Source organism: Corylus avellana, chromosome 9 (assembly GCF_965113065.1).
Source record: "Corylus avellana chromosome 9, dhCorAvel1.hap1.2, whole genome shotgun sequence".
Taxonomy (NCBI): Eukaryota; Viridiplantae; Streptophyta; class Magnoliopsida; order Fagales; family Betulaceae; genus Corylus; species Corylus avellana.
The window spans coordinates 485,831-508,218 of record NC_142498.1 but is presented as its reverse complement, the minus strand read 5'-3'; the positions used below and the strand labels follow the sequence as shown (position 1 = coordinate 508,218).

Here is a 22,388-nt window from a genome sequence, read left to right as displayed (position 1 = left end):
TTTTGAAGCAACGCAGCGATCAACAACACTAGTATCTGATGGGTAAGATCGGCTGCAACAATGATGGAAACCTGGATAACACAAAATTCAGCCAGCCAATGCCATGGATTGGCATCTACGTTGCAGCAGCATCGCTGGCCTGCCTCATCGGAATGGCTGCGGATGCCATCCACGGAATCCGCAACCGGAAATTCTGGTTCCCCTGCAAATTCTCCTCCCTCAACGCCACTTCCCTCACCTTGTTAGCCGTAGCAATAAAACTGTCAGTGGATCTAAACACCTCCATGCCTGGCCGCCACGATCAGCTTGCAAAGCTTAGCAGCACAGTCTTCATGTGCACAGTAATGGGTAATTCTATGCCTTCTCTTGCAACCATGGAGAACAAAGATATGTTTATGAACATCATAGCCTTGGGAATACTTGTTACTACTGTTATTGTGAATATCTGCATCCAATTATCTACTGGGGTAATCTATATTTTCTGGGAAGAACATGCTTCCATCCTGTTCATCATGCTTGTTTTGCTTCTTATCTTGAGTTTCTCTGCTTTAACCGTTCCAACCACCAAGCAGTATTTGGAACACAAATACAACAAGAAATACGAATTAGCTCTGAAAGAAGGCTCAAACGACAACCTTAGAGGGGATATTATGAAATATTGGATGATGGCTCACACATGTAGCCCCCAGTTTGTGATGGCGCGTTCAGTGACGTGCACTGCTTCTGGAGCATTCTGTCTTCTGAGTGCTGCAACTTTAGCAGAAGCCATGCTTAGATCATACTTTATGCCATGGTCGTGTAAATTCTGCAGGGGAGAGTCTGATTATAAATGGTCGACAACTCTAGTTCTCGTTACACAAACTGTTGCAGTAGGAGTTGGAACAATAGCCCCAGCATGCAGATGGTTCGTCGCCATCAATTACAGTTGCCCGAAACGACGAAATCAAAGCTGCAGATACAGAAAATTTAAGGTAGAGCGCTACTGGGTACAGAGCCTAGTAGAGATGAAGGAGTGCCCGTTAATTTTGGGAAGAATCCGAAGTCGGCACTATAGGAAGCTTGTCCATGATGGGAAAAAACGATTCTTGAACTTGTGTATCAGAGTGCAGATGGGGATTGTGAAAATGAGCAAATTGATTTGCCTTATTTCCATTTTCTCTGTGAGCCAGATCTTGTTATGCTGCAACTACTGCAAAGAGTTGAAGAAGAGATTCGAATTCAACAAGAGTGTTTCAAACACTGATCAATCAGCTTTCGAATCACAGCCTTTCCCAAAGCTGGATCTTAGCCGTTTTGTTCTGCATCTTGAAGGGGAGGATGAATTGGTTGGATTGATGATGAAATGCAGCTGTGACCCCACTGATCATTGGATTCGGGAAGGTGATGTTCACCCTCCAATTCTTCGTATAATTCGAGTTAATAAATATAGATGAATTTAATAATTTAATTTATATTTTAGCAGGTGACAAGAGACGGCCTAAATACCTCATAGAACTGTTGGAGATGTCGACACAAGGATTCAAGGGAGTGGGGGAGTTTGACAGTAACCAAGTTCCATCTCTAGATTCTGAAGAACCACCAAATTGTTGGGTTCTTCCTGTGGTGACACTGACAAGTATTGCAGTAGCACTTCCAAACATTAGCCCTGGATTAATCAAAAGCTTAATATGTAGTGTGAATGAAGGTTTGATGTATGCAAGGCTCATAGATAACCTGGAGGCAAAAGGAGATTTGACCAACATCAGAAGTGCAGCAGACGTTGTCTGGCTAGGAGTTGAACTCTATCACAAGTGGTTGGATGTGGATCTCCGCAAACTGTCCCTTCAAGAAAAAACCATGAAGGAAACACTTCAAAAACTTGCAGATGCTGCAAAGAGCAGGCTTGTGGAGTTCCACAAGGAACAAAATAATCCTCAATGTTTAATGCGAAGAGCTTCCAAGTGGCCCATCAAGGTATTGGCTGCAAATTCCATGTACAGAATAACTCAAACTTTGCTGCTGAAAAGTGAAAGCAGAGATTATCAGATGAGTGAGAAATTATATGAAACAGTAGTTGTCATGATCTCTGATATACTGGGTGCTTGCCTCACTAACATACACAGACATGTGTCCATGAAGTGTTTGAGCAGCGCCATTGAAGAGAGGGAGGAGAGTGTGAGGAATGCAGTTTCCATTCTTGGTAAAACTGAAAAGATTATGGAACTCCTAGAAAATAAAGCTCTTCCCAGTTTAGATCATCGTCAATGTCCAATGACATGCATTGAAGAGTGGCGCTCGTTATACATGCAGAAGAAGAAACCCTTGCCCTTCATTTCCTCTCCATCAGAGAGCGAGATAGATTCTTCCAAGTCAGGTGAATTGTTCCTAACCATTGACTAGAATCGACAAGCCTGGAGTTCCAAAACAGAGGAAAATAAATTGTTTTGGTTCATAGATTATGATTATGTAAATACTTGTAACCACTCTCACTATGAAATAAAAATTTTGTTCAAGTAATTTTTATTTTTATTTTTTATTTAAGTAATTCAATCTTGTTAAAAGCGTAGAAGAGTAGTGTAATCCAATAATCTACCACCAAAATCTCATTAAAATGAGATATACTTAAACAACTCCCGAAAAACTACCTTTAAAGTTTGATCTACATATCATACATTGTTGAAACTAACGGCTCATATTAAAATACCATTGGAAGGCCAAGTAAAATTTGTGTTTCAACTCTCTCTTAATCTCTCTCTTTTTGATTCTATATTGTTCATCATTGTTGTGCACGGTAACAATACACATTGTGCCCAAATTTGAGCTCAGAGTCATCGTCTACCTCAAATTAAATAAATTTAGAGAAATCCCCATTTTCACATTTTATACAACTTGTTTTTAGAATGTCAATCCAACCCAATTTGAAGATCCTAACATTGGATTTGAGATTCCACCACTTCCAATTTCTAAATGTAAAGCCCAATACAACTATTGGACCAATCTTTATTTGAATTTAGATCTCTTAAAAATTTTGCCCAAATTTTAAACAATTTTGGCAAGAAATAAGAGAGAGTGTGTCTCAGGATGTTCGAGCAAGCGTGTTCTAGAGCTATTCGGATGCATAACCCAATTGCTCGGCATTTTGGATCTACATTCTCTCTCTTATTTAATGCCTAAATTCTCTAAAATTCGAATAGATTTGACTAAAAAAAATGCAAATTCAAGCTAATTATAATCAAGCTCATTAAGTTGATTTAAAAGTGAGAAAATATGATGAACCAATAAAACATACAAACAAAGTTTATTTTTCCCAAATATTTAGAGCATGAGATTTTTAAGTTCATTTTAAATAACGCATGTAAAATCCACTTTAGATACCAGCAATAGCATCCTGATATTACCACGTCATCATCGAGCACCAAACGTGGCCCAATCACAGCACACTACAGTGTCTAAGACCCCCCATGATCAACGATAACAACACCCAATCTGAAGAAATTTGTGTAGGATTATTAAAAAAGATTCTTCATTTGTTCCAACAAGCAAAGCGAAAACACAAGAAAACAATCTTTTTTTTCTCTTTCGTTTTCTCAATTCTCACGCTTTCGTAAATCCCTCTCAATTTCCCAAATGAATATTTCTTGAAGATTCTAGGGTTTCATTTCTTCGATTCAGAAAATGACCAACAGCAATAGCAACAGCCACAGCAACAGTAACAGCAATAGTAGCAAGAATCAGAAGCAAGATCTGGGGGCGTACTTCCTGGAGCTGGCGCGGCTCGGCGCGGCTCGGGGAGCTAGCGGCGTGGAGGAGGAGGAGGAGGAGGCGCCGAGCGAGCTGAACACGATCAACAGCTCCGGGGGGTTCCAGGTGGTGTCGACGGACAAGCTCTCGGTGAAGTACACGACCCTAGCTCTGCACGGGCACGACGTCGGCGTGGTGCAGGCCAGCAAGCCGGCTCCGGTTAAGCGCCTCGTCTACTACTTCGAGATCTTTGTCAAGGACGCCGGGGACAAGGGACAGATCGCCATTGGCTTCACCACCGACTCTTTCAAGATGCGCAGGCAGCCCGGGTAAGGGAACCGGTTTCGGTTTTTCTTTTGTTGCCTTTTCGTTTGAGTTAAGGTTTCTGTTTGGTTGCCGAGAATATGGAAGAAAGGGATAAGGAAAATATTATTGAAAAAACTTCCTTCAAATTGTTATTCGAAGTTATTGTAACCTAGCACTTAAAATTTTTGAACTGAATTAGACTCAAGAAAAAGGATTTTGCAAATTAAATGGCTTAGCATTCGGGTAGAGGGTGAGAATCATTGTTTAAATGGTTAGCTTTTGAGTTATAGTTCGTGACTGGTTCGGTTCTGGCATTCATAATATACTCATGTGCTTTAATCATGACCTCTATGACAAAATCTGACGAAGGTTGCCAGTGTTAAAGGAAGGGTCTTACTGGTGTTTGTTAAACTTTGAAGTGGGGGTGGGGTTGAATGAGCTATCATATGATGGGCACCAAAAACTGTTGTCTCATTTATATGGAACTGTCTGAGGATGGGTTATGAAGAAGAGGAATATCTGGATGCAATTATTTTTAACTTTTTTTTTTTTTAATGAATAGCAAGAATACAAAGTTAGGTCTATGGTTTGTGATCAAATGGTTCGGGGTCTTAGGGATAATGTTGGCCCCTAAATGGGGGTTTACAAAGCTATAGGGTGTCCTTAAATCTCACTTGAGCCTTGTAGGAGTTCACTTGAAATAATTTCAAATGTGGTAAGTGTGAAAATCTACAGCTTGCTTATCTCTCTCTTCTTTAATGAATATTACTCGTGTACTAGCAGAAGTAACATGTCTAAATTAGATATTCATACTTAGACTAATAACTAACAGTGTTCATACTGAACCAAAATAAGAATAACATAAAGTATACTCAACCCCAAGAGGTTGGCTCGAGTTGTAATCCACTTGGCTCTGGTGCCTCATAAAGCATAAGATCTAAGGTTCGACCCCCATTGGGTGCAAACAATATCTCAGGAGTATGCCCGTGGGTGAAAGCCCGAACTTTACCCGACCTGTGTAGAAGGGGCTCTTTGCACGGTGTTCCGGGGATCTAGTTGGAGCGAAGTCTTGGACCCCGGTTATCAAAAAAAAAAAAAAAAAAAAGACTAGACTCATCACTCCACACGCTATAGATCACTAAGTCAGATTTCTTTTAGTTTGTGGAGGCCAAAACCTCATAAGTCGAGCCATACCTCATGTTATCTACCTCATAAATACCACCAAAAGTAGTCCTCTAACTCTTTTTGTTGGACCCACCATTTAACCGCATTAGCTTTGGCAGCTCCTTTAGAAACAACATTCTTCAGTGAACTTGTATTGTTTAGTGGGATGCATATTGCTTAAATCTGCCCATTCGAGGAGTTATCTAGTGGTCATTGCATTTGCCCTTCCCAAGACATAAGAAATTTAAAGAATAACCTTGGTGATATGTAGCCTTACATTGTACCATTGTACGAGTTTCAAAATCTGTTTTGTCTGAATTTGCATGCCTTGTTCGTTTTAGTTATTGCCATATATCTAAATATATTTAATTATTATGCGGTAGGTGGGAGGCAAACAGTTGTGGATACCATGGGGATGATGGAATGCTTTATCGTGGACAAGGAAAGGGAGAGACTTTTGGCCCAACTTACACAGCTAATGATATAGTTGGTGCTGGAATTAACTATGCTTCACAGGAATTCTTTTTCACGTAAGTCATTTGTCTGCTATGTTCAGTTTATTTATTGTTTGAATCAACAGTGTTTTATGTGGTTATATCATTGAGTCACTTATCAAAAGAAAAGAAAAAAATGTTGATATATCATTTGATTCAACTGTCTCATGTGTGGCTTTAATTCACTTTCTGTTGTTGTCCCCAATTAATAAAGGATTTTGGTTGTTACATGCGCTCTCTTGATTGATGGCAGTAAAAATGGGGCAGTAGTAGGAACAGTGTACAAGGACATGAAGGGACCCTTATTTCCAACCGTTGCTGTTCACAGCCGAAATGAAGAGTATGTTGTCAATTTTCTTTAAAAAAATTATGCACCTTCTGTCATCATTTGATTTGCTTGTGCAGTTTATTGTGAGATTCAGACAGTGCAGATATCGATCTATAGTTTGGAACTTTTCCCTGCTAGTAGAGATTAGTTATTTAAGTGATGTTTTATCATTGAAATGTACTATTTTTACTTCTTTTGCATGGATGTGGCATAGTTTTGCTGTGTGTTTGCTGCTGTATAGAATATCGTTGCTGAAAACATCATAAAACAATCAAGTCCCTACTCTTTTTTTATAAGATATAGAAAGAATTATTTTTGGTAGTTAGGTTAGAGGTTTCCATTCATGGTATGTTAGGGTTGAACTAGAATGAACTCACACTTTTAAAAAATTAAACAAGACATCCATTAGTGACTGAATATAATTATATAACTGTTTATAAGCTTTCATACTATCTAGTTTTGGTCCCTAAAAACAAGGTAAAAGAAAAAAAAATATGGTGAACTTAATTAATTGAATCTTCATGCAACTATCACTTTATTGTACTTCTTCTGTTTGTAACCATGTGTTCTAGATCTATTTGTTACACTGCTTGCAATACTGTATTTGTTTTTTGGATAGTCTGCAAGACTGCAGTTGTGTCATTATTTCTTCATTATTTATTTGTATGAATCTCTTGTTTGTATCTCTGATTGTTCAACTACATGCCAGATTGATTGTGTAGCAGTAGCAATAAAGAATTAGCCTTCTTCCTAGAAACAGAAAACCCTAATTTTGTTCACTTCATTTACCAGCATAGTAATTTTTCTAATAACTCAGCAATTTGAAATATGTGTAGAAATAGATGCACTGTGTGCTTCTTATTATGAAGATTGTGTGCTAATAGTCTAGATGTTTAGATGAAGAGAAATGCTACATGTACTTTTAAGTGCTTACTCTCTGATGTAGCAGTGAAAATCATTATTAGATTATGGACGGTTAATCTATATATTTATGATTTTCACTGTAACACTTGGAAGTACGTGTAGCATTTCTCTTGGATGAATTAGTGCATTTAATTGTTTTGTGGGTATCATACTCGGTGTCCCTTCTGATCATACGATACTTTTTTTTTTTTTTTTTTTTTTTTTGTGTATACAATAGTAAATAAGGCATACTTTGGAATATTCACAATTAAACCTGTAAATAAAATAGAATTTCTTTTCACTCTGCTTCATAAATGTCTCAGAAGTTTCATCAAAGGGTACCAATGTTGGTGCTCATTGTGGGGCACTAGTAAAGAGATTGAACTATTGATAGCTAGAATAATTGTGATAATTTGTGCCAAAGTCTCCTCTCTTACAAATTGGTATTGTTTTCTACTTTTATCGGTTTTTGAAGAGTCCATGATGCTCAGTGGAAGGTTTCCCCCCTCCCTCCCCCTTTCTTCCTGGCCTAAAAGAAAGAAACAGATACTTGGTTGAAGCTATAGAAAAGTTCAACCCCTTTCTTTAATGCAATTGTCAGAAATGATAAATCGCCTCTTGCACTTACAATTGTTCCATTACATGTTGGATAGTAATCGTATATTATAGTTTCTTTTTATCATAGTGGCACTGGTCCTCCTCATTTTCAGATGTCTTTATTGAATTTGGCAGGGTTCATGTCAACTTTGGGCAGAAACCATTTACTTTTGATCTTGAGGCAAGATATGATTCTCCTCCTTTTGCTTCTTTTTGTTTATGTGATATATTTCCTTTACTTCCTTGGTTATCAATCTCAGCCTATTATTGTGTTAGGTGATTACCTAGGCTGGTGAATGTGATGTATAAAATGTATATAATAATTACAGGAACAATAATAATACATGCAAAACACACAGACACTTCAGCTTAGAGTGTAGCTTGCACACTCAGAGTGTCCCTCAACTCTCTCTCTCTCTCTCTCTCCCCCCTCTCCCCCCCCCCCCCCCCCCCCCCCTTTCTTTCTATCTTTGCACACCTTTTCTTTCTTTCTGTTATTCCTTAAGCATTCCCTGTGGTTTGTGATAATAGCAGGGGTAGGTACTAGGAGGTTGTTTGGTAGGTGGTTATGGGTGTGACTAGGATCGAGGATGGCATAACATTCCAGTGGCTGAGTTCTTCCAGAAAGTTGCAGTTAAGAGGGGTGGAAAGAACAAGGATGGAGGGGAGGGAGGGTCATAGAGGCCAGCAGCTTTGGGAAGGAGAGAATAAAATCATTGTTATTTACATAAAAATCTAAAGGGTAGGACTGTATCCAAGCCATTCTTCGATAGGGAAAAGGATAGGACAAGAAATGCAAAATTGAAAAGAAGCTATCTTTCCCAAGAATCACGAGGGACTATTTGCCTTAAACTAAGGGAATGCAATTGAGAGAGTGACACAATTTGCCATGTAGTTCAGTGCAAGACCACATTCTACCCACTTTTAGGATGCATGTGGATACACGATCATGGTGCCGTCTCCTATCATATATGTGTCAAATTCCCATTCTCTAACGAACTAAAGTCAGGCCAAAGAGAATCACACCAATATACTACCTTGGATAAAGGGCGTCCCAGCAAAATAACATCTCTACTAATATTGACTCATTGTTTTGCTTTACTTATTATTTGTTTTTTTTTTTTTTTTAATTTAATCTTGTGATGGATTTCAAAGCCATGTAAGGTTATTGCTGTAAGATGCAAGTAACTAATTGAATTAGGAGTCTTGTGAATTGAAATTAAGATGACAGATAAAAAAATTTTAAATCATGCTTTCAGTCTTTGTATTCCTGAAAATCACTCAATAATATTTCTTGTAATTGTTGATGTTATTAATTTTTTTTCTTCTATTGTATCATTTGATTAGGATTTTGAAAAACAAGAGAGGATGAAGCAACAAACGACTATTGAAAAGATATCTTTGATGCCAAATGTCAGTTATGGGTATGTTCACATCAAATTAAATCTTATTCGACCAAGACATTATCTGCTTTCATGGAAATCTTTTGGGTTCTTATGATACATGTGTAGGGAATGGTCTGATTTATGCTGAAAGAGCGAGAAATTTATCTTACTTTTGAGTACTCCTTTTTCCCTCAAAATCTTAATGATTGATACTTGTAATGTTTGGAGACCAAATCCAGCAAATGTGGGTTCAAATCCTAAATGTTCTTCAGATAGAGTTTGGATTCCAAATTTAACTAATAAGATCATTGGAGGAATGGCAGCTTGTTGCTTTTTAAGGTCCTGGTAAATGTGATCCAACACATACTGGTCTAGCTAACAGTTGATTGTAGAGTGTTGGCCATGAACTTTTCATTTTTCTTGCCAATATCCTGCTGAATGCAAAACTGTTGAGATTGATTATTGCTGAGAACTATATGTATTAGGGACACTCAGTGTTCTCAGATAGAGTTTGGATTCCAAATTTAACAAATTAGATCATTGGAGGAATGGCAGCTTGTTGCTGTTAAGGTCCTGCTAAATGTGATCCAACACATACTGGTCTACCTAACAGTTTGATTGTAGAGTGTTGGCCATGAACTCTTCATTTTTCTTGCCAATATCCTGATGAATCCACAACTGTTGAGATTGTTTATTGCTGAGAACAGTATGTATTAGGGACACTCATTTTATGTTCTGAGAAGTCACCTTGCTGTAATTTTGTCTACAACTGCTTCTTTAATTACTCATATTTTTATTTGAAACAGAATTGTTCGCTCCTACTTACTACATTATGGCTATGAAGATACTCTAAATTCGTTTGATATGGCTAGTAAAACTACTGTGCCTCCTGTCTATATGGTTCAAGAGAATGGCTTTAGTGAGCAGGATATCACGTATGCATTGAACCAGAGAAAGACTCTTCGACAGGTATAATTTTAGAGCATGGCTATGCCCATATGAGATTTTGGTTGAGAAATCAGTTGTATTGTTTCATTGTTCTTGTCTAATATATGATTGTAATATGAGGATTACACTTAAATTTTGATATACATGTATATTTATATGAGTTCATTGTATGAGGGGTGATGCGATCTTATCCATTCTCACATGAATGGTGGAATACCAGTTTAGGCTGTTAAATAATTAAGTGCGTTTTGCATGAGATATAACATGGTATGAAACAAACACTCCTTTTCATAAAAATAACACAATTAATTAAGAGAAGTTTAGTATTATGAAGAAGTATCAAGAACTGCAATGTAGTTATCAGCGAACCCTCAAATGAGTTTGAGGTCAAAGGGCACCTCCTTCCTTCATGAGAACAGGGTTAATGGTGTTGTTGTGGGTTCAAACTATTAGGTGTGTGTACAACTTACCAATCAATCCAAAAAAGAAAAAAAAAAGAAAAAAAGGATATGGCCCAACCCACAGGTTGTGAGAGCGTATATATAATGAAGTTTTTAAGAATCGTGTGATCAGGACAAAATGAGTTAGTTTATAAGAAAGACCAGGACAAACCACGTTAGTCCAGCATCGTGTGTGTTGGGTGAGAGCTTCACCAAAAATGCATATTGGGTTGTTGGTGAGGTACCTGGGTTTCAAGTTCTCATTACCAAAATCAATACAATGGGCTTGCAGTTTGTTACATTAAAACATTATCCAGTAATCACATGCTTTAGGGGATTGCTATTTCTTTCCAGGATTTGTGAACTCCAGTTCACCTGACCATTTTATTTCAGATTTAAAATGATGGATTTTTGCTATTATCTTGATACTGCTTTGTTTTCTAGCTCTGGTGTTTTTGCTTTTTTTTTAGTTGAACTGTCCTCAATTTTGCAAATATTATTGTACTTGGGGCACCTAATACTTTTAATGATATTTTGATTACTTATCATTTTTTTTTTTTTTTTTTGGATGCAAATATCATTGGTTTGGCTGAACTATTTTTTTCCTGGGCATGAAGCTAATAAAGAGAGGGGAGATTGATGCTGCACTGGGTAAACTTCGTGACTGGTATCCCCAGATTGTTCAGGTGGACTCAAACTTCTGTGTGTAGTTTTGATATTCATTGATTCTTGTTAATGTTAGCATACTGCCATACAAACTCTGATATTCAGAAGTTATATTTTGTTGTTAACATGCAAGAAATTTGGTTCAATACTCATCCACAAGGCATGTCTGTTTAGGTTACTTATCCATGTATTCCTAGCACTCCCTGCCTCTTTTTTTAAAAACACCTGCACTCCTCGCCCAGGCCAGGCTTTCCATTTCTCCAAGAATATGTCATTGACTATGATTGTTATCATGCGTAGATATCATCACCATTTCATAAAGCATTCAATCTCAGCTGCTTCACTGCCTTAATCTTGTCCTTTTTTCTGTTCCAACTATCTTTGAATTTTCAATGTGCTCTCATCGTTTTGTCAACCAAATATTAGAATGGGGAGGTTCACTGGGTGCAGTCCCCTTGGCATGGAATTTTTTTAATGGGGCTTGAAGCATGAAACCTGACTTGCTTTTCTCCATAATTTTCTACGTGTTTCTTGTTTTTGGCTATTTGTGAAAGTGCAAATAAGGCTTACTTCTCCATTTGAAAGACAAATCCTAAGGTAATCTTTTTTAAAAAAAAGTTCTTCCAAAGAAGTTCAAGTAGTCTCTAACAACTCATCATTGATGCTGTTTTTACAATTTCCTTAAGAAAATGTACATTTGCACTCTTTCTTTAGTATTTTAACCAATTACAATGCCTTTTTAACCACTTCAGGAGAGTGTTAAACTTTCATAGAAATTTTTTTTGAAAAGTAAGATCTAGTGGTCCTATTATAGTATTTTAGCACTTTTCTTTGTGGGGAAATTATTTACTTTTCCCCTTCTACATTTTGTCATAATGGGTTTTTCTAAGATATATGATATACTTTGTAGTTCACCCTTGTTGTAGTTGAGGTTATTCAGAGAAATATGTTGGAGACTTCAGTTGGGATGTGGTTGGAACATATAAAATTGGGTTCTGAAATGCATTGTGGAAACTGGGTAGGTTAGGATGAGATACTGAGCAGGTTGTCTGGTTTGGGTTGCTCAGTCACAAACTCCTTTGTCGGGTGCATCCCTACACATGGAATATTATATGTGTGTGTATTCATATTTATTTTCACCCTTTTGTCAAATGATCATAATTAACTTTCGTCGGAACAACTTTACTAACCCAGGCCATGACAACCGGTTGTGCTTTCTGCAGGATGATAAATCAGCTACGTGCTTTCTTCTTCACTGTCAGAAGTTCATTGAATTGGTTCGTGTATGTTCTCTTCTTTGCCCTATTTACGTTGCTTGCTAGTAGCTTTGCACAAATCCAAGCTTCTTCCATTTTAGAAGGTTTTGTTTATTCGACAGAAATGAATGCAAGTTACAATTTGAAGTCCACTGGGTATGATTTAAACTATTGACAATGAACATGAACATGAACATAGATATGGATCTGTGTTGTGTGGAAACTGCAATGTGCATGCGTTTTCAAGTTTCTTTTCGCTTTATCTGATGGATTAAGTGTTCTCATATCCTGACTTATTTTAGGTTTGGTTAGAAAACCCTTAATTGTTTGACTTGTCACGAACAATGCTAGTCTTAGAACCTACAAATTCATGACCCTGTGCTTAATTAATTGACTGGTTTTTTTATAGTTTGAACACTTTTCCCTGATGTATAGGTTGGGGCACTGGAGGAAGCTGTGAAGTATGGAAGGATTGAATTGGCGAAGTTTTTTGGGATGGCTGGGTTTGAGGATTTTGTACAGGTACTGGAAAATTATTTGCCAAGCATAATTAAGTCCGTTGCGTGTGGGAAATACTAACACACTTGAACAGATCCTTACTTTTTTTTTGGTAATTTTGAGCTGAATAATAATTGTAACTGTCTGTCTCTCTCTAGGACTGCGTTGCCTTGTTGGCATATGAACAGCCACGGGAGTCATCAGTTGGATATCTGCTTGAAGAGTCGCAGCGAGAAGTTGTGGCTGACACGGTGAACGCCATGATCTTGTCAACAAATCCCAACTTGAAAGACTCACATGGTTTCTTGCAATCATGTCTTGAGAGGTTACTGAGGCAGCTAACTGCTTGCTGCTTGGAGAGAAGGTCCTTAAACGGGGATCAAGGTGAAGCTTTCCGTCTGCGCAGAGAACTGAACGTGGATAAGACGTCCAAATGCTAGGTCATATGTTGACCACTGCCTCCATCTTCCCCTTGTTAATATAGCCAGTTGCAAGTGATGAGAATGGTTTTAGGGTATGGTATACTGTATAGAGGCACCCTTGATACTTAGGTGATCCGCAGTAGTAATGCCTTCAGTCCATGGGGAGAAATGGGATGTTCTCTACATACCTATAAGCTTGTAACCTTACCAACTTTATAGCTTGAACCAAAAAGTTTAATTCAATTGAGTGGTGGTTCCAATATGAAAATTCTTAGATAACATAGAAGATGTTTCATATTATGACGGACCTGTCTGCTTTATGTCAAATTTCACAGTTGTAGAGGGAGATAGTATTTTCACGTGCTTGTTCCATTTTTTTTTCATTTATTAGAGTGATGATGGGCTTTAACTTGGGGTGCGCTTTGGTTTGGGTTTTGGGGAGTGCGTGTAATGGGGAAATTTAGAGAGAGAAAGAGCTAGCTGGTTATTTAGTCTTTTGAAGAGGAAGAGCCGAAGAGAAGCCCGCAGGTCTTTTGAGCACGCAATATTAAAAAAACAAGAACATCGGTGCAGATATCATGCGCAGCTTAAATTAGATCCCAAGTTGGTTGCTGGGACATGAATGGGCTGATAATTTGACATGAATGGGCTGATAATTTAACTCGTTAGCCTGATGACGACACCCTAATTTTAGGGTTAGGGTTTAGGTTAAACGTGTTGGGGTTATCAATGGGTCACCCGTTTAACAAATGAGTTGGGTCGGGCTGACCCATATATATATATATATATATATATAATAAAAAAATTTTAAAAAAAACTATTGGTGTCATTTGGGTCTTGTTAACCTGACACAACTCGTTAATTAAATGGGTCACATGGGTTGTGATGTGTCACCTGTTTAAATTAGCGTGTCATGTTTGGGTTAACATGCTTTACTCGTTTATTAAACTGGTGGTCGAATTCGTATCGATTGAAACAAGTTGGCGGGTCAAGTGGGCCGACCCGAACTTGACACACCAACCAGTTTTGCCACCACCACGGGTGGGCAGTGCCTGTCCCATGATGCTGGCCAGAACGTGGCTTTTGATGAATTGATGAGCTGGAAAAAAAAAAAAAAAATCAGGCCAATAAAATAAAATAAAAGGTGCGTTAATTAGATGCATGGCATAAATGAGATCCCAAATATATTAGTCATTTTAAAGCTTAATTCCCAAGTAAGCCTGCCCATAAAATATAAAGCAAGCATGCATGATTGATAAGGAAGGAATATGCATGTCAGAAGTGAGATTCCGATAGAGATAGAAGATGGTCCCAACTCTAATGTCTTTGAATTGCGAAGTGGAATTGACTTTTTCCATAAATGTGCAAAGATGGACGTAGATATCTTTCATGTAGACAAGCCCAAAAAGGTAGGAGGAAACTGACAAAAAAACACAATCACATGCATGAACACGTCTCCCACTCCCACTTATGAAGGCGATAACCCCCTACCTTTCTCTTTTTATTTTACGTTCTTTTTAATTACAACAATGCCCCGATTATATATATGGGCCGGCCCTCAACCTACAACCATCTGATCAATTCACAACCTCGATCTTTAAGCTCCATTAAACGTACACCCACTGTCATGAGGATTTATTTTGTATTTTGGTGTTCATTGTCACTGATGTGCACTTCATTGGCATTGAAGTTAGACGTAGTGCGACATGACCAAACAATTCCCTCCCTCCGCTCTGAGCTTTTTACCACTGACCGTGCAGCCTATTTGATTCCAGTTGGGATGGGTAGCCCTCCAAACAGTCTCTACTTGGTCCTTGACTTGAGCATCAGCGCTTTGTGGGTTCTGTGTACTCAGCAACAAGTACAACCTTCGCCATCTTTTGCTGAAATACTGCCCTGCGGGCTTGAGAACTGTGAGCGCTTTCCCAACACCGACTGTCATAAGGGCGAGTGTCGTTACAAGCTGAAGTCGTCTGATAAGTCCTACACCCAAGGAAAGGTAGGATTGGACACAATAACAATCGGGGACATCGTCATTCAGAACGTGGCCGTAGCATGCGGACTCAAGAAAAACAGCTTTTTCACCGCAGTCCCCGGAATTATGGGCCTCGGACGGGGTATGTCATTCTTGGATCAGATTTATGGGCTATCTGGCGGTGTTTTCAGCTATTGCTTACCGAGTTTGGGGCCCAAGTCCGGGTGGGAAGAATTATCTGGCAATCGCCCTACCTGGGTGCGCTCGTTGTACAAGCAATGGAACCCAACTGTGTACTACGTGGAGCAGTCGGGCCTTGGAGTAGGAAGCAGGTGGGTGTCCCTCCCTGAAGGCATTTTCAGGTTGACCCCAAAAGGTGATGGTGGGGCTATTATTGACATCATTGCCTTTGTAACCACCCTGCCCAAAGTGGCTTATGAGGTGTTTCGCGATGCCTATGTTGCAGAAGCAAGCAACCTCCCCCGCACCTTCGAAGACTGTTTTTGATACATGCTTTAGAGCTTGTTTGTGATTGTATTTGAGGATCTTAAAAATGCTTTTAATATTTAAAAAGCTCGTTTGAAGAAAAAAATATTCGTTTAGTAAAAACATTAAAAACGCTTTTAAGGATTCAAAAAGCCTAAAAATGGTCAAAACGCACTTTTGGCAAAAGCTTAAAAATGAAACTTATATCCAAAAGTTCTTTTCGACTTAAAAACCCTATTTCTCAAACGCAATCCCAAACAGGCTCTTAATCTAATGGGGTTGGGGACGGTTCAAGTGCCAATTGTCACTTTTTATTTCGGTGTGATTGAGACCACCCTCACCCTTTCGGCCAAAAAACATTTTGTATTTGACCCACAGAGAGGGGGTTTATTGTTTTGCCTTCAAACCATCCTCTTCCAACCTTGTTACTATTGGGACCTTCCAACAAGCTGGGATCCAGATTTGGGTTGATTCCATTGGAAACAATATTGGCTTTGGGCCAAATTTTTGTTAAGTTCTGTACGTTTTGGAGAAACAATATTAATTGTATGTTAGCCTCTTTTTTTTATTTGCACACCTTAATGCCCTTTCGACATAAATGTAGTCTGATTGCTTAGTTGATATGTAACAAGTGGTTAATTAATGAACTGTGTTAGAAGAAATTATAGCATCTCCAGAACTCAGAGTTGGGAGGTGGCTGACTAAATTAATTCAGAACCCAATATTATGTGCTTATATAGAAATATGTTTAAAGGAAGTAAGCATAGATATATTCAGATCCGACTTAAAACTACAGCACATATGCTTTTAAAAAAGCAATGGTCAAGATTTAATCAAAATCATTTTAAACGAAACTCTGTCGTTTTATTAACTAAAGATGTCAAACATAAGGTACTGATCAGCTTCCTTCGTTTTTTCTTATACTTTGTTAAATATCCCTACAAATATAGAAGAATTCTGACCTTGGCATGTTTCATGAATCTGCAGGTATGTTGCTGTAGGAAATGAGCCTTTTATCGAGGGCATACCAAGAAAGCTTCTTGGACGTAATTTTGTCAAGTCTAAACAATGTTCAATTGGCACTGACAAAGGCTCATATCAACGACAAAATAAAGGTAACAGTCCCCATGAGTGCTAATACATATCAGACCTCAACGGGCCTTCCCTCCGGGGGTGACTTCCGCAGCAACATATATGACCAAATGCCTGGCATTGTCAAGTTCTTGACTGCCAATTCCACCCCATTTACCCTAAACATCCACCCATTCATAAGCCTTTATACAGACCCACACTTCCACTAGAGTATGCTTTTTTTTTTTTTTTTTTTTTTATGGTAACAATGCAACACCTCTAAATGATGGTGGAGTATTGTACTATAATTTATTTGACGCCAGTTTTGATACTCTTGTGTGGGCTCTAAGGAAGAACGGGTATGGAAATATGCGGATAGCAATTGGGGAGATTGGATGACCAAGTGACGGAGATCGAAATGCTAACGTATTGTATGCTCAACGGTTCAACCAGGGCTTTATATCACATGTGACAGCGGGCACACCATTGATACCTGGGCTGCCGATTGAGGCATACATGTTTAGCTTGTTCGATGAAGATGCCAAGAGCACTGAGCCAGGCAAGTTCGAACGCCACTAGGGAATTTTTACATTTGATGGCTTGCCCAAATACAAACTGAACCTTGGCACAACACAGCAAGGATCCTTGGTTCCTGCAAAAGATGTGCATTATTTGGAGAGGAAGTGGTGCATCTTGAAGACATCTGTTAAAGCTGATGAGCCGAATGTTGCTTCAAGCGTGAGCTATGCTTGTAAGAATGCTGATTGCTCTAGTCTCGGATATGGGACGTCTTGCGGAGAGTTGGACGCTCGGGGCACCATATCATGCCTTCAACTAATATTATCAATTAAATAACCAACTGGAAGCAGCTTGCACGTTTAACACAAGTTCCATGATTACAAAATTGGATCCATATGTGGGTAGTTGCCAATTTGAGATAATGATTGATCCATATTATGGAGGCACAGAAGGAACACATAGGTGTTTCCCAAGGTCAGTGGCTATGGTTTCTACCATTGTTCTCTTTTTGCTAATTATAAACAAACTATAGGGACCATAGCCACTGACCTTGGGAAACACCTATGTGTTCCTTCTGTGCCTCCATAATATGGATCAATCATTATCTCAAATCGGCAACTACCCACAGATGGATCCAATTTTGTAATCATGGAAGTTGTGTTAAACGTGCAAGCTGCTTCCAGTTGGCTATTTAATTGATAATATTGGTTGAAGGCATATGATATGGTGCCCCGAGCGTCCAACTCTCCGCAAGACATCCCATATCCGAGACTAGAGCAATCAGCATTCTTACAAGCATAGCTCACGCTTGGAGCAACGTTCGGCTCATCAGCTTTAACAAATGTCTTCAAGATGCACCACTTCCTCTCCAAATAATGCACATCTTTTGCAGGAACCAAGGATCCTTGCTGTGTTGTGCCAAGGTTCAGCTTGTATTTGGGCAAGCCATCAAATGTAAAAATTCCCCAATGGCGTTCGAACTTGCCTAGCTCACTGCTCTTGGCATCTTCATCGAACAAGCTAAACATGTATGCCTCAATCGGCAGCCCAAGTATCAATGGTCTGCCCGCTGTCACATGTGATATAAAGCCCTGGCTAAACCGCTGAGCATACAATACGTTAGCATTTCGATCTCCGTCACTTGGCCATCCAATCTCCCCAATTGCTATCCGCATATTTCCATACCAGTTCTTCCTCAAAACTCACACAAGAGTATCAAAACTGGCGTCAAATAAATTATAGTACAATACTCCACCATCATTTAGAGGTATTGCATTGTTACCATAAAAAAAAAAAAAAAAAAAAAAAAAAAAAAAAAAAAAGAAGCATACTCTAGAGGGAAGTGTGGGTCGGTATAAAGGCTTATGAATGGGTGGATGTTTAGAGTAAATGGGGCGGAATTGGTAGTCAAGAACTTGACAATGCCAAGCATTTGGTCATATATGTTGCTGCGGAAGTCACCCCTGGAGGGAAGGCCCGTTGAGGTCTAATATGTATCAGCACTCATGGGGACTGTTACCTTTATTTTGTCGTTAATATGAGCCTTTGTCAGTGCCAATTGAACATTGTTTAGAGCTGGCAAAATTACGTCCAAGAAGCTTTCTTGGTATGCCGTGGATAAAAGGCTCATTTCCTACGCACCTGGAGATTCATGAAACATACCAAGGTCAGAATTCTTCTATATTGTACGGGTATTTAACTAAGTATAAGAAAAAGCGAAGGAAGCTGATTAGTACCTTATGTTGACATTATGTTTGGCAGCATGGTGGGTGACGTTTTTAGCAACCCATTTCTCAGCAGCCTTGATGCTGCTGGCGAGCGATTGAAGCATGTCATTTGGAATTCCAACCATGACTTCAATCCCAGAGTTGCCAAGAGCTTTCATTGCCCCATAATCCGTATCGTAAAGCTTCACCTTCTTAATTTCGTTGTCCATGAGCAGCTTCACTACGGTTTTTGAAGCCAAATGATGGGTTGCTTGAGTGCCCCAGTTGACACCAACTTCACCACTTACCAAATAGGTGATAACGAAACAGAAGAAAAAGAACAAAGCAATTTTTAAGCAATGACACTCAGCCATATTGACCCAATATAGCAAGCGTTAAGTTTTCAACCAAAGAAATTTCTAAATGATCCCAGTCTACGCACTCCCCAAAACCCAAACCAAAGCGCAGCCCATCATCAGCCAAAAAAACTTCACCAATTCAATCCTTCCATACTTCACAGCTTCCTCTAGCACTAGTGCCCCAACCTGTACATTAGGGCCAGGAGAGGTGTTAAAACTATTAAAAAAAAAAAAAAAAACAGTCGATTAATTAAGTACAGGGTCATGACTTTGTAGGTTCCAAAACTAGCATTGTTTGTAACAAGTTCAACAATTAAGGGTTTTCTAACCAAACCTAAAATAAGTCAGGATACAAGAACAATTAATCCATCAGATAAAGCGAAAAGAAAGTTGAGAACGCATGCACATTGCAGTTTCCACACACTTTATCTAGTTTAAATTTTTATTTTTATCTTAACAAGGACTGATTGGCCTTGCCATGTCAACATGGTGAAATAAAAATATGGTTTCTAGTATTACTCATCTCAAAAACTTAAACTAAAAACAAATCATAAATCTATTCATTTAATTAATATTCTAACAGTTTCTCTTATTAATTTTCTCTTCTTAGAACTCATAAAATTCTAAAGTAAACCCTCTAAATCAAATGTATCTTCTATTCAACTTCCTTATGTGGAATTTTTATTCAAATTATATATGTAGTACTGATTTGTTCATTGACATAGAAACTCCACCCATGCATATTGGTTTCGAATCATCTATTAATTGCAAGAAAATTCGAAGTCATTACACGTATATGGCCAAGCTTAAGGGAGCTTAATAAATAAAGACTCCATGATATTTTGGGAGTCTTTATTTAAAGCTCATTTTATTTAGTTTACATAATGAATTTTTAAAGGCTTCTTACATCATATTAATTATATTTTTATCTATATTATTTAAATATTATTTTTTTACTCATTCTATCTTTATTTATTTTCTAAAATTTGTATTTTACTATTTACTTTTATATTTTTTTTTTCATGATAATTCGTTTAGCACAATAATTTTTCAAATATCAGTCACCACCATAAAATTCAACCATATAGGAAGAGACAACAGAACCTTGCAAACAAGTCAAGTTAATTGTAAACCATTATTCATCACTTCGTTGAAAATCTATGTCAATCAAATACACTTTTTTTTTTTTTTTTTTTTTTTTTTTTTTCTATTCAAATAAGGTAAAGCGGGTTGAAAGACTGACTAATTGATCACAAAAGGGGTGACACAGCTCAAAAGGTAAATGCAGGACAAATTCAAGAACGAAATTTGGATCTGGTCAGAAAGGACCAAACAGTAGGCAATGGCATACAAGCCGGGCCTATTCCAGGCTGCACAAGACGGTTACAAATAGCAAAAATATTCAATAAAGAGTCCGATGCGGCAAAGGCAACAACAATGTTGTTGCAGGACAAACACTGCATAAACCCAATCGGAGCCTAGATGGCCAACCACCGGCAACAAAAAAACCCCCATAAAAGATCCATCCACTTAAGTAAAAGGGGGTGAAAACCCACAGAAATTAACAACAAAGATAAAAAAAAAAAAAAAAAAAAAAAAGCTTCAAAAAAGCTTCAGCAGAAAGCCAAACAAACAAAATCAACAAACAAAAAGCAAAGGGAAAACAACCACAACCAGATTCTGGGCCGCGCCGAAGATCGGAGGGCCAGAAACAGATGAAACAAAAAAACCACACAGCACAGGCAGGGGCGGAGATAGGTGGGCGGAGGGAAGATCGGAGGAGCCACGCGAGGAGGAGAAGGCGGATCTGAGGTGGAGATGGGGCGGCGATGGCGGATCTGTGGAAAGCTCGACCGATCTGAGGCGAATCTGTGGCGGTGAAGGGATGGCGGAGGCGGAGCAACGAGATGGGGCGGTGATGGTGGCTCTGAACGGAGCTGGCTGAGGAGCAGGGGAGAAGAAAAAGAGAAAAAAGAAAACCAAGAGAAGAGGAAACAGGGAGAAAGGGAAAAAGGGGGAAACAGATAGGATACACAGGGGGATGGGAGGAAGGGAAAGGAGAAGCCTTTCCCTCCTCCCAGGAGAAACCGCACTAGGCGGTGGGCAAAGTCTCACTGAAGGAGACGGTATGGAAAAAAATTTCCAGAGCTTCTCTCTCTACAAAATAATTAAGAGGTTTTATTATTGGGATCAATCAAATAGACTTAAGTCCAGAGAGGTAGTTACCATTGCCGGCACGCCTCGCACATGGCACAGGGTCTCCCTGAAAAAAAATAAAAAAAAATAAATAAAAGATCACTAAATAATCAGAACCCATAAAATACAAGAACTTAAACTCCGAAATCTCCAAACAATAGACCTCCATTTCTTTCGAATAATACTTTCTTTGAAATACGACTACAGTACTCTATGAAAATATGTTAGTTTGCAAGTGTGTGTATATTTATATTATATATACGTACATGTAGCCAGCATAAGAGATTCGATTTCCGGGAAAATATCAAAATTTAATGAAAAGAAATAGAACCCCAGAACTGAAATGAAGTAAAAGGAGCAAAAGTGTTACCTTGAGACCAAGAACAAGAGAAAGAGCAATGGCCGGCGGCAAGGAAAGTTTGGGTATCCAAGGGGCTATCAAAGCCGGTGAAGAGCAAAACGGGGTGGACGATCGAAGAGCCTCGTGGGTCGAATGGCTTTGAGTAGTCTAGAGGAGCAGCGGGACAGTGCGGGGATTTCTGGCTTAGATAGGGGTTGGTGTGGAAGAGATGTCGTTGAAGCTGAGAAAAAGAGGAAGAGGAAGAAGATGATAGAAAAACAGATTATGTGGGAAGAAAAGAGAGGTGCGAAGAAGAAAGAGCTAGAGAGGCAGAGATATATAGCCGGACAATGAAAAAAACAAAAAACAAGGTGGAAAGAGTTTTGGGAAATAGTGAAAACAAAAAGTGGGAAGAGTTTTTGAGAAAAAGAGAAAACTGTGAGCGAAACAATACAAAATTAAAATGACTCATTTGAAAAGTACCATACATGTATAACTTTTTTTTTGTTTTTTTGGTTAATTCAATAAAATATTTATTTTGCATATTTTTTTTATTAATTCAATGTCAAATTTTTTTATAAATTTGATTAACCATTTTAAATAAAAATA

The 22,388-nt window shown here is 38.5% G+C and overlaps 2 protein-coding genes and 2 pseudogenes across 4 annotated transcripts; 3 read left to right on the top strand and 1 right to left on the bottom strand.

The window, feature by feature from the left end:
* On the top strand, window positions 1-2,487 carry LOC132189762 (uncharacterized). Its single transcript, XM_059604547.2, has 2 exons — window positions 1-1,380; window positions 1,463-2,487. Exons 1-2 carry the CDS (start codon window positions 39-41, stop codon window positions 2,377-2,379), a joined length of 2,259 nt encoding a protein of 752 aa, XP_059460530.2. The 5' UTR covers window positions 1-38; the 3' UTR covers window positions 2,380-2,487.
* Window positions 2,488-3,455: 968 nt separating this feature from the next.
* Window positions 3,456-13,406, top strand: RANBPM (SPla/RYanodine receptor (SPRY) domain-containing protein). 2 transcript variants are annotated; one of them, XM_059603687.2, is made up of 10 exons: window positions 3,456-4,049; window positions 5,574-5,720; window positions 5,938-6,024; window positions 7,648-7,693; window positions 8,860-8,936; window positions 9,704-9,866; window positions 10,903-10,971; window positions 12,175-12,228; window positions 12,643-12,729; window positions 12,864-13,406. In XM_059603687.2, the coding sequence occupies exons 1-10, from the start codon at window positions 3,655-3,657 to the stop codon at window positions 13,143-13,145; spliced, it is 1,407 nt and encodes a 468-aa protein (XP_059459670.2). In that variant the 5' UTR covers window positions 3,456-3,654; the 3' UTR covers window positions 13,146-13,406. The 2 variants fall into 2 exon arrangements, with proteins under 2 accessions (XP_059459670.2, XP_059459669.2); XM_059603686.2 differs by having other exon boundaries at window positions 12,175-12,234.
* On the bottom strand, window positions 7,970-22,095 carry LOC132189437 (glucan endo-1,3-beta-glucosidase 6-like; annotated as a pseudogene). Its single transcript, XR_015909078.1, has 6 exons — window positions 21,810-22,095; window positions 21,470-21,506; window positions 18,915-19,429; window positions 18,504-18,819; window positions 17,715-18,468; window positions 7,970-8,545 (listed from the first exon to the last, which is right to left on the bottom strand). The product of XR_015909078.1 is annotated as a glucan endo-1,3-beta-glucosidase 6-like (transcript).
* On the top strand, window positions 16,466-17,710 carry LOC132189438 (glucan endo-1,3-beta-glucosidase 6 pseudogene; annotated as a pseudogene).
* Window positions 22,096-22,388: the final 293 nt, after the last annotated feature.